At 41.0% G+C, this 12,547-nt stretch overlaps 1 protein-coding gene across 4 annotated transcripts in view; it reads left to right on the top strand.

The window, feature by feature from the left end:
• Nucleotides 1-12,547, top strand: part of LOC131216895 (uncharacterized) — a 93,245-nt gene that overhangs the window by 28,032 nt on the left and 52,666 nt on the right. For all 4 annotated transcript variants that reach the window (XR_009157098.1, XM_058211502.1, XM_058211501.1 and 1 more), the window contains exons 8-9: nt 1,305-1,422; nt 1,502-1,698. Coding sequence is in view for 3 of the 4 variants with exons in the window: in XM_058211502.1 (XP_058067485.1) it covers nt 1,305-1,422; nt 1,502-1,698 (315 nt within the window). In the remaining variant the exon portion in view is untranslated. The remainder of the gene's footprint in view (nt 1-1,304; nt 1,423-1,501; nt 1,699-12,547) is intronic.

Raw genomic sequence — 12,547 nt, 5'->3', positions numbered from 1 at the left:
TCCCTCTTGCAAGCACTACTTCTGAATGCAGAGACATGGCAATCCCAATGGCCCAACTCCATATGCTATAGGGAAAGAGTATAAACCAGCTCGATGGTTCAATCACTCTGGAACATCTTCTTAGGATCCTACTCCACCTTATAAACACAGCTAAGATTGAGTTGATGATAATTTTTCTTTAAGAACTCCCATGTATCCTTCATATGACTAAACTGTGTCAGAATCAATCTTGGTCTGAATGTCAACAAATCTTCTGGTTGAGTATGTTGTACCTGATATTAGCAAGTGTGGGATTTCACTTTTTAAAAATCCTTACAAGCCTTTTGGATGCTGCACTGCTGGCCTTCTCACTTGGATCTTGAATGTAAGTTCGAAGGTACACAGAACTCATGGTCTTCAGTTTAAGTTCATGCCCTACTTTGACTACTCAAAATAGTAGGATCTTGATTCCTACTTATCCAAATGAATGCCAGATCTAGGACATTCATCACATGGCCCAGTGTGTATGTGCTGTGGCCCAAAAAATCAGGCCTGTCATTATGGTTGGGTGGGTCACTTGCACAAATGCTACATTGGTGCATTTAAAGAGAAGGATTTTTTTATTTTATTTATTATTTATTATTTATTATTATTATTTTTTTAAAGATAGAGATTTAGAGAATAGGATCTAGAATCCTGCTCCCGTGAGTAGTCATTAGATTTTTCTCATCATCATCATCATCGTCCAAGCCTTATCCCAACTGAGTTTGGCTACATGAGTCCCGTGTATCAAGGACCATATCCTCAGTTAAACCATAAGTCAGCAAGTCATTTCTTACTACCTCCACCAATGTACTTTCGGGCCTTCGCCTTACCCTTTTAGAGCCTTCAATGTGAACCCACTCACTTCTAACTAGCATATTCCTAACTTTAGGATTTTCTCTTGACTTTGAATGCAATAGTAATGTCCTACCTGTGCTATATATCTATTGCATACCCTTGTAACACAGGATCATGCATTTTCCATTGCTTGTTTCTTTTTACGATGTTCTTCAAGAGCAGAAGTGGTCTTTGTCTTCCATATTTTGGGCCTGTTTTGGTGACGCTTAAAAAATGAGTCAATCTGATTTTAGTTAATGGTAATTATGTATTAGATATCATGATCATCTTAGTTAATTGTAATTATGTATTAGAAATCATATATGATCTCTAATACACAGTTAAAAATAACTATAATGAGATTGACTCATTTTTGAGTGGCACCTAAACAGGCCCTTGGTTCAAGTTCAACCACATCACTTATATTCCATTTCATAAATGCACAGCTTCTGCTGAAAAGCTTCAGGCTCTTATTTTGGCTGAGGCCATGGTGTCTATACTTGGGGAAGGTTGGCTGCTTGATCAGACAAATATACCAGGTGAAGACCCAATCCCAGTTGACAGGTAAGCCATGATTGCTTCCAATAGTAATGATATTTTTAAACGGTTAATGGGATTGATTTATTTGTTGACTTGTTTGCAGGTGTCTATTGCTTGTACTGGAGTCTTCAAGGGTTGAAGTTGCTGTTCTTCTCAATGAGCTTGCCTACTTGAAATATGAATCATCCAAGAGCTCTACTACTGTCGAAACCATTCATTTGAAGCAGCAGAACCTGGCCATAGCATTTTCCTTGATAGAGAAGATAATTAAGCTGATTTCCGATGTCTGTGGATCCGAAGGTACACTTATCCTCCCAGTTTAGCTGGCATGGAAGTCATGAGAAATTATAGCAATCCCTAGCTGAGGATGTGTGCCATTTGGGTTTTCAGTTTTTGCAAGTGGAGCCCTTGTCTGGTGATTGAGACCATTGGTCCATTGGGATTCACGGTGGATGGACCATGCCCTTTAAATCTTTCAGTTTGGAAGAAAATCTTGGTCCATCCCTTAATTTGACCGTGTACCATTGCTGCATTTCTCTTCTTAATCATTCGCTTCCAGCCCCCCAAACTCAAAGGTTAGATTTTTCTATTGAAGAAATATTTGGGACATGCTATCATGGTGGTGCCCAGCATACCAATATCTGGAATCATTGGACCATGGTCCATGGCCCTATGTGTATACACTTGAAGCTCGAGTATAATGTGCATATCCTTGAGGCGTGTGAACGCTGGTAATCAGGGTCCACGCTGATTTATCTTTGGTTTGAGGCTATATGGGCTGATTTGGATTGGCGATGCAATAGACTTGGAGTCGCCACTAGCCAATTAGCTCAAAATACCACAGTCGGCTAGAATCTGCAGAATCTGTAAAAGCCAGAGAACCTGAAGATCCTCTTATTTTTAGTCGACTCCTGATCTGCGGCCTGGTACTCCGAGTAAGGGACCTCAGTTGCAAAGAGAGAAGGTGTTAGGCACCCTGTCTGCTCGTACAGGTGTACATTCTCTACTTCGTGTGGTCAATTGATCTTAGGGGATAAGATGATAGGATGTAAAGCATTAAAATGAGACTAGACAGACTTAGATTTTTGATGTAGTAGGGTCCAGAATTCCGGCAAGCCACAGAGCATATGTCTAAAGAATGTCTAGAGGAGAAAGGAGGTTAAGAGGAGATGTGATGATACTTAAATGTTATGTAAGAGGACTAGGCTACCATGAGTTTCTGATGTGACAGGGTTCGGAGTTCTGGCAAGTCACAAAGCATACACTCGATGGTAACTTCGAGAAGCGGGGGGTTGAGAAGGGAAGTAATGATGCAATTGATGAAATATGAAAGCTAATGATGACGGCGTAATCTTTTGCTTGCACTGGAAATGGCTTGGATGTTTGGGTGTGCTATGGTCGGGAATGGTTGATTTAAGTAGGACTGGGAGGCTAAGAGATGGCTGGAGGAGGCTAGAAGGGGCTGAAAAGGATGAGAGCTTGAGGATTCAAGCACTCCCTCTTACTCTCTCTCTCTCTCTCTCTCTCTCTCTCTCTCTCTCTCTCCTTCTATTGGTGAGACTTCTTTGGTTGTTGGTTGGTTTGAAATGAAGAGAGGAGGGAGGTATTTATAGCCCCTTGGGATGGTAGTTAGGTAATTTTAGGGACTATGAATGGTAAATGATGATGTGGCAGCCTAGGATTGGTGGATGGAAGGGATATTCCACATGACACTTCCTTATGAGTTAAAAGGCTTGGTAAAATGGTAAATAGTGAGAATTCTAGGGGTTAAGTGGGTCTCAGGATAGTTGTCTTCCAGGGGAGCAACAACTGTGACTCCAGGAACATTTGTCGGGAGGGGGCGGTAATCCAATTACCGCCTCTTCTGTTTACTTATGCGGTTTGGCCAGAGGGCTTGTCCGGGCTTGGAAGGTGGCTAAAGGCCCGGGGTTTGGAGATTTGGCTTTGAAATGGCTTGGGTGTGGCTCGGCTTGGGTATGACTTGGCTTGGGTAATGGCTTGGGTTTGGATTAGGCCTAGAAACGGTTGGGGTTTTAGGTGAGGTGTAGGGTTTAGGTTTAGTTTCTAAGGATCATGCATGCTTCATCAAGTTGCTAGCCTGGGTGGGGTGTCTACAGATGCCCCTCTTTGGCAGAGGTCGCATGCAACTGAATGCCAAAGCAAGTGGACAACCCACCCCTCTGGTTAGAAAAGATTATGGTTTGGACCTGTTGCCTGCTATAGTATCACTGTCAGCTTACTGTCTCGAAAAGAGCTAACTTGTACATATCACGAGGGTTTGAGGAAAACGTTGTGATTGTTCCTGCGCTTTCTGCGGCATTACGGGCCACGAATCTTTTCACATCGAATCAGTAATAGCATCGGAGGATAAATCTGAACAGTAGTGCCCCAGCACTTCGCGGCCTTACAAGGATCACCTTACTGTTTGGATATGTGATGTTCCTTTGCTATGTGATCACCCTATGAGTACTTATTCCATTTGATCGTCAAAGTGATTAGCTGCCCTGCGCTTTTTGCGGCCTTACTGGGAAATCACTACGCTGACTTGGACTCGATCATACTTTCCAAGCATCCCGAACTAGTTATGTGCGGGTAACCTTTTTTCCATGCAATCTTCTGATTTTGATACGTTGGTTATAACTAATCTTTTCCACTCCTTTGAAATGATCACTCTGACCAAAGTTGGATCGAGTTCACCATCACTTCCATTAAACTTCATTGTTGCACGACTGTTCACAACCCCAAGTGTAGGGTTGTGATGTAGTAATAATCTCGGTAAGACCGAGGTCGAATCAACATGGACTAATCTCGTACGTTTCTGAAAGTAACTAGAATTAGAACTAGAAGAAGATCTATATCTAAATCTGAAATAACAGCGAGAGAGTAATTGTGAGTTTTGTGCAACTTGTGAATTTAAAGGCGGGAACTAGGGTGCCAAGGATACACTTGTAGCTATTGAGATGCTACCTTACTTGATTCAAGAGATCCAATTGGAATTAGAGTCCTATCTTATCCAGTTGGAGAAAGAGATGGTCAAATCTCTGAACTTCTCATTGATCCAGCCTCAATGGAGGAGAATTGTGGAGATTAGAAGGGATTCCGTCACCCAATCATGCCCAGGAGGCAATGGCAAACAACAGGATTTACCAAACCAACAATCTCGAATAAGAAAAGAAGATATTCAAAGCTATTGCAACGTCTACTATAATTTGAGTCACAATAAACCATTGAAAACTGAAAATATTCTTTAAAATCAACTAGAAATCAATGAAGTTTAACATAAACATGAATCAAAGCAAGGTAAACATCCCAATCACGCTACAAGCTTCCCCTCTTAGCCCTAGCTAAGAGGTTTAGCCAACCATAGACATGATTGAACTAAGAACTCTTAAATAAAATATAAAAAACAACTAAGGAAGAAGAAGAAAGACTCTTGGCGGCGGCTCTCTACCCTTTTGCTCCACTCCTTAAACCCTAGAAGATGCCTAAGAACGTCTTAGGGACTCCTATTTATACTTGTGAAGCTCCACCTTACGCACCGACTTGGAATTTCCGCAAACCGACGTGAATTACGCGATCCACAACTTTTCCGCGCTACGCTTCGGTCGGACCGAAGTCAAATCTGAAGTCAAGTCCAGATTTGGAAAGGATTCTATTTCAGCAGTTGCTCGATTTCGGTCGGACTGAACCTAAGTTGTCGGTTGGACCAAATTAATCTTCGGTCGAACCGAATTAACTCCTTTTAGCGCTGAAGCAATTTGTGCAATTTCGGTCTCATCGAATCCTCCCTTCGGTCCTGTCTGTTTTCTGCTCCAAATTCTACGATCTTTCAAGTCATTTCTTCAGGTTTTGTACTTGGTTTCCTTGGATCTTTGGCACGTGAACTCTTCATTATTGGTATTCTAAGATCCATCCTATGCCTTGGTGATTCTCGAGCATTAAATCTATGCTTTTAACATCCTTTTCAATCCAAGCTCTCAGATCCACCTTGCAACATAAACATGTATAAAATATACCATTAAGCATTATCATGTTCATAAAACCAAGATATAATTAGGGGAGAATATACAATATTTGACACTCAACACACTCCCCAACTAGCATTTTGCTAGTCCTGAGCAAAACATGTGTGAAGCGAACCTCCATTCTTAATGTTCAAACCTTATTCGGAAAACAATCTTTTGTACAGTCGAGTATGAGTAGAATCAAGACAAGAGAATGGGACTTTGAAAACCTAGAGCCGAATCATACAAGCAGTCAATCAAGTCAGTTCTTTATTAATTTCTTCAAAGCATAAGTTCGTATATCGTGTTTCTTGATGTGCTCAATGAAAATCAATTACTTCCCATGAGAATACTATCATTTCATAACGTTAGCCATGTTCATCACATCGAGAGTAGTTAAAAACTCAAGTACTGATTCCGAACTTATCCCCTTCTCCTTTTTTTTCCAGTTTTTGATTTTATATTTATTTATTTATTTATTTTTCAGATTCCTTTTAGAACTTTTTCATTCTTTTTCAAACTTTTTCCAGTCTTTTCATCATACATGACCTTTTTGTCGATCTCCTGTTTTTTCACTGGTTCTTTTCATCTCTTAAGGTGGATAAAATTCTACAGACTGAATTCTCAACATCTATCAATGATTCACACACTAACCATTAGAAATTCTAGCGTATTTCGCGGAAAGTAGCTTGAACGTGTCTTGTGAATTAGATTGACATGATATTAACTTCCTCTTAATCAATTAAGTGCAAGAACTGTAAGTGATGAACTACTTGGTTGATTAAACTTCAACAATTCAAAATTCAATCTCTCCCTTATTATCACACTCAAAGCATTCTTCAGTACACAAACTTTTGTTTTCCAAATAGGTATTTACTTGAAAAATCGAAAAATTTCAACAATTTTTGTTACTGTTTTTTTTTTTTTTTTTGTTAAAAAAATAAATTCCTATGTTGTTGAAAAGATCCGTCTGATCTCGTCGAAGGGTGTCGTCGTTCGGATTTTATTTTAACCTTCAATTTTTTGAAAATTTGAATAAGTTTGGCCCTTCTCCACTAGTGACAGTGGGGATGATCAGGGCCAGTTTTTATTGGGAACAACTTTTTTAGGATTTTCTAAAAAAGGTCCCTACCTGTATATCAATGATCTGTAGGGTTTTTATTGCAAAGCTTTCTTTAAAATATGTCCAGACAATTTTGTTGCCTCCACTGGGGGTTCCGTGGGACTTCTGACTGATCTGGGTTTTTTTTTTTTTCAAACTGTACAAAAGATTGATTTTATTGAAAAATATATTTTTGTGATTTTTTTTTTAAAGAATCCGATTCGTCGTTTCACACTTTATCAGTTGCGATTGAGATCGGCTCTGCTGGGGATACGTATTTTGCTTTTCCAAGATGATCCGATTTGTCGTTTCGCAATCCAATGGTTGTGGTAGAGATCGATTTTTATTGAATTATTTTTGCATTTTTATCTAGTTTTCTTGAATTTTTTCTCTTTTCTTTTTCTTGAATTTCCTCGTCTTTTTCTCATTGTCTTTAATTTTTTTATAGATTCCCAATTTCTCACAAGATTTTTTCATCTCATTAAAATCTTACATTTCCTCTCCCTTTTTCCCATTACCTGCTGGTCATTCCTTTTCCGTCAAAGCACCAAGAGCAACAGAAGAATTTCTTTTTATGACATACTATATACTGAACTCTTTTTCATGAAATCTTCCATTGCTTGTATTGCCCTTGTGTTTAGTTTCGACTTTGTTTCTTCTAATGAGCCTTTGATGGGCCCATGATGATCACACCACTCAACAAGTCTTTTCTTCTCACACATAATTTTTTCAGCTTTCGATGGTCAATGGAGGATTGTGGCAAATTTTTGCTTAAATTGGTGTCGGAGCGGTAATTGGATTACCGCCTACCACGTCATCTAGTTTACCATTGACTTTTCGACAGCATTTTCATGTGCAGGGAGATGGGGAATATATGTCTAAATGGGGCGGTGATCAGATTACCGTCCCTGATCGCGTTTAGCGACATGGGCTTTCTTCCTCACTCTCCGAAATTGCTCCGTCTCCTCTGTGCTCTGCTGTGCTCTTCGAACACTCTTTTGTCTCATTTTTCCATTATTCTCCAATTTCTCTTGTTTTCCTCTTTCCTTGTCTTCTTTCTCTTGTCTTCTTCTATGGCTGATGATGAATGTAGCCCTTGTGGGCCCCCCGAATGTGGAGTTTTTGAGATCTACTATTACGGGCAATGAAGGATCTCGTGGCCCTTTTGATAGAGAGATTGTTGGAAGGGAAAGTCTCTTTACAGGTGAAGTCATTAATGGAGGTTTGGTGGAGCCCCTTGATGAAGTGAATGCTATTAATGATGGCATTCCAACCACCATTAATGGAGGATGGATGGGTATTGAAGATGTGTCGGGGGATGGATTTGGGGATGAGCGGGTGGTTGATGGTTTGCGTGGGTTCATACTCAGTGGGCCATCGGGCAATGAACTTTGGGATCTTGGAGGGTATAGTTGGTGGCTGCCAGTGTTTGAAATATGGGTATCGTGCAATGTATCGCACCCTTGGGATACAAATACATATCGGTTATCGCACGGGATATATCGTTTGTATCGCATAATTTATTGCACTTTTTGGGAAACATGGGGAAACATTGGGAAAATGATTGAATTTTTCAATAAAACTTCTGGTATTCTTTAAAAAGATATTAATACACACTTTTAAATCATAACATTTAAAAACAAGTGCACACAATATGTTTCCTTTGTATAGGATCTTAAGTTTGCGTTGTCTGATAGAACTAAGGCAAATATATTCAAATATAATGATGTATTAAGACATGTATGTCCACACCGTCCATCTATTTTGCCACCTTAATATACGGAACCATCCCAAAAATGAAGCAGATCCAATTATCTAGTGGACCATACCATAAGAAAGAGTATTGATTGAAGTCCCTACCATTAAAACCTTCTTACAGCTCACCTTAATGTTTTTGTAGTGTTATTTCTCATCCAATATGTTGATTAGTTCACATAAGCCTGAATGAAAGGAAAAAACAAATATATGATCGATCCAAAACTTTTGTGGCCCATTAATAGTCAATCACCACCTTTTCCTTTAGTATGGTTCACTCAATAATTGGATGTACTTTGTTTTTTTTTTTTTTGGATAATACACTCAAATGATTTGGAAAAACGGTTGAATAACGATGATAAAGAATACATGCATTAAGGTGGGCCGCATTAAGGGTTGCATTGTCTTGGGTGAGTCCGGATCTCACCTGCACGTCATTACTTTTTTATTGGTCTTAGCTCAAAAAAAGAGGTAGATTGTGTGGGCCCCATCCATTGTATCCATGCCATCCATTCATTTTTTCGGATAATTTTATAGCATGAGCCAAAAAATTGGGTAGATCCAGAGATCAAGTGGACCACATCACGGCAAAACAGTGGGAATAATGACGCCACCATTGAAACCACTGTTTTCTTTGCTGTGGTCCATTTGAGCCTCATATCTAGCTACGTTTTGGGATCGTGCCCTAAAATGACCTATAAAAATGGATGGACGATGTAGATAAAACACATATATCATGGCAGGCCATATAGAGCCCCTGACAGGACCACCATCCATCTCCATCTCCCAATCCGTGTCGGATGCGGATTTCCTGCCAACCCAAATGCTCAGTTGCGCATGAGTTATCATGAGAACTTTTTGATAATTCATTATGCGTGATATTATTCCAAAATCTGAATGGTCCACGTGATTCAGCACCCCATGAAACCCCTATGTCCCAACTTTTACTTTGATCCAAAACTTTGGTTGGCCATGGAAAAAGAAAACAGTTTACTCCCTTGATTTGCATCTTTCTTTTCTATGGCCCACCAAAGTTTTATATCAAGGTGAAATTGGTCCTTGTGAGTTTCATGAGATGCCGCATCACATGGACCGTTCAGATTGGAGGCCCATGACATGTGTGCAAAGGTGCGCACGTACATAAATGCATAGGCGAGGATGCCTCTTCCTGCGAAAGGCTTTTGCAAGAAGTTCCTCCACTGGGATACTAGATGGGGCCCATTGTGATGTTTGTCAGAAATCCACCCCGCCCATCCATTCTGCAAGCTCATTTTAGGATATGCGACCGAAAATGAGGTGGATCCAAAAATCAAGTGGGCCATCTGAGAGGGAAACTAGGGAAAGAGTTTCCTACCGTTGAAACTTTCCTGGGATCCACATTGATGTTTATATGCCATCCAAACCGTTTATAAGGTCATTCCCATTGGGATGAAGTGAAAACATGAAAAAATTATCTTGATATGAAACTGTTGTGGCCATAAAAATGTTTCAACGGTGGTCACCGAATCCCTATTGTTTCCTCTCGTGTGGCCCACCTAAGCTTTTGATCAACCTCATTTTCAGTCACATGTCTTAAAATGAGCTCGCAAAACAGATGGACGTGGCGGATTTCTCACAAACAACACGGTGGGCCCCACCTATCATCCCAACGTAGAAACTTTATGCACGCGCGTTTAGCCCAATAAAAAGGGGCTCGGAAGCCATTTTTTATTGCAGAGGGTTTCGGCCCGGAACCCCAAAATTCTCTCCCTAGATCTCTGGATTTCTCTGATTTTTTTTATTTTTTATTTTTATTATTATCATTTTTTTTTGAGATTTTCTTCCAAAATCACTTCCGTTTTCAAGCAAAAATCAATTCGAAGAAAGAACAAAAGGGAATTGGAGATTTTCTTTATCCTAACCTACAAATGGCGAGCTTCGATTCGAATGGCCCACCAAACGCAGCTTCCAATCAGGGAAATCTCTTCTACAGGTACAGAAATCCACCTTAAGTTTCCTTATATATATAACATTTACGCACAATAAAAAATTTCTTAGTTTCTTCCGACGAGTTTCATATCGTTGGACTGCGATACCGATAATATCGGCCGATAGTATCGATATTGCGAACACTGCTGGCGGCAATAGTAGGAGAGGTAACCACAATCCTTTGGTTGTCAATTATATCTTAGACCGCATGCTTCAAGGTGAAACAACAGTCTGTTGTGTCGCCTTGGGATTGATAGTATGTACAGTACTCATTCTCATTATAGTTTGGTGGTAAGAGGGTTTGGTGGGGGCCTAGGTAGTTGCGGGGTAACTGTTTGCCTTTGGACTAACGTGGCTAGTATCTCGCTATAAGTTTGGGCTATTGGTGTGAACTGCCTAGGCTCCCGGGCCATCCTCATCTGCTGACCCTGGTTGGGGTATTGAGGAATAGCGCTTTGCTGCCGTTGTTGCCATTGCCTCTCTTGAGGGGTGAATGGAGCGCATTGGGTAGAGGCGACAAGATTGTCTTCTTCTGTTGCATGGAGGTCAGAAGCACTTTCGTTACCGTTCTCATATCCGGTGGTCCTTACTTCCACTATCCACTGTACCAGAGAGGCCTGATGAGGCCACCAAGGGGAGATTGTCCCAACCCTTATTTCGGCTTCGACTTGTTCCTTGGTGCGGATGAGTTGGGTAAAGTTGGCATATAGATATGAGACAAGGTACCTAGAGATACTCGGGTTTGCCGAGTGAATGATTATGGAGATTTGCTCCTTGTCATCGATGGGTGTTTTCATTTTGGCAGCTATGGCCCACCACCATCCAACGTAAGTTGATAATGACTCATCATTCTTCTGCCTTAAGGCTGCAAGATCCACCCTTCTAGGCGTTAAATTAATATTGTACACAAAACGATTGATGAATACTTGAGAAAGTTGTTCCCTAGTTTTGATTCGATGGTAGTCTAATGACATGTACTAATCTAACGCATCGCCTTTCAAGGATTTCTGAAATAGATGGATCAATACTCCGTCATTACCTGCCACAATATTAAGCTCTCCACAGAATGCTCTTAAGTGGTCCATAGTTGCATTAGGGAAGGGACAAAGATCCTTGAACTTAGTGGATGGGAGATCCACCCCCTGTTGCTTCCGTAGCTTCCTTTGCATCTCTTGTAATTGCTCTTGGAGCTCTTCGATTTCAAAGGGATCAGATGAGAGAGGTCTTACCCCTTGGAATTTACCGGATCTCCTATTAGGAAGAGGATGTTGGAATTGGCTAGGATTCCTGGTTGTGAGAGGTTGATTTGGTAGCGGTTCTCATTAGTGACGGGTTGCTGGAAAGGACTCTCAGTTGCGAAAAATTAGCCTTGAAGGTGACTCCCATTGTGGGGAGGATGCTGGAAAGTTGAGATGATTGGGGCACTAGGCGATGATACCTGTATAGTTTGGGCAGCCCCTCTTTGAATACATTGGGCAAGAAGGTCCTGCAAAGCCTTGAGATTTTGGGCCACATCGGCCATGGATGCGGTGGTTGCTGTATTACTAGCCATGAGGCACTTCATACAAATTTATCGATCTTTGGCTTGCACCGATCCAATCTCCATGGAACCCAATGGCTCGCCCATGCCAAAGCTCCCAAAAATCAGCCCTCCAAGATCCCAAAACTCATCGCCCGATGGCCCACCGAGTATCGACCCATCTAAACTGTCAACCACCCACTCATCCCCAAATCCATTCCCCAACACCTCTTCAATACCCATCCCTCCTCCATTAATGGTGGTTGGAGTGCCCTCATTCATAACATTTACTTCATCAAGGGGCTCCACCAAACCTCCATTCATGGCTTCACATGTAAGGAAACTTTCCCTTCTAGCAATCTCTCCATGAAAAGGACTACGAGATGCTTCATTGCCTCCAATAGTGGATCTCAAAAACTCCACATTCGGGGGCCCATAAGAGCTACCTTCATCATCAGCCATAGAAGAAGACAATAAGAAGAAGACAAGGAAAAATGAAGACGAGAAATGTGAGAATAATGGAGAAAGGAGACAAGAGAATGTTCGGAGAGCAACACAGAGCACGGAGGAGACACCAATTTCAAAGAATATGGAAGAAAGCTTGTCGCTAAACGCGATCAGGGGTGGTAATCCGATTATCACCTCATCTCGACATATGTGCCCCGTCTATCTGCACATGAAAATGCTATTGAAAAGTCAATGGTCAATTAGATGACGTGGTAGGCAGTAATCCAATTACCACACCGACACCAATTTAAGCCAAAATTTGCCACAACCCTCCATTGACCATTAAAAGCTGAA

The sequence above is a fragment of the Magnolia sinica genome, chromosome 10 (genome assembly GCF_029962835.1).
Source record: "Magnolia sinica isolate HGM2019 chromosome 10, MsV1, whole genome shotgun sequence".
Taxonomy (NCBI): domain Eukaryota; kingdom Viridiplantae; phylum Streptophyta; class Magnoliopsida; order Magnoliales; family Magnoliaceae; genus Magnolia; species Magnolia sinica.
The sequence above is the reverse complement of the archived record's forward strand: the minus strand, read 5'-3'. Positions and strand labels throughout refer to the sequence as shown.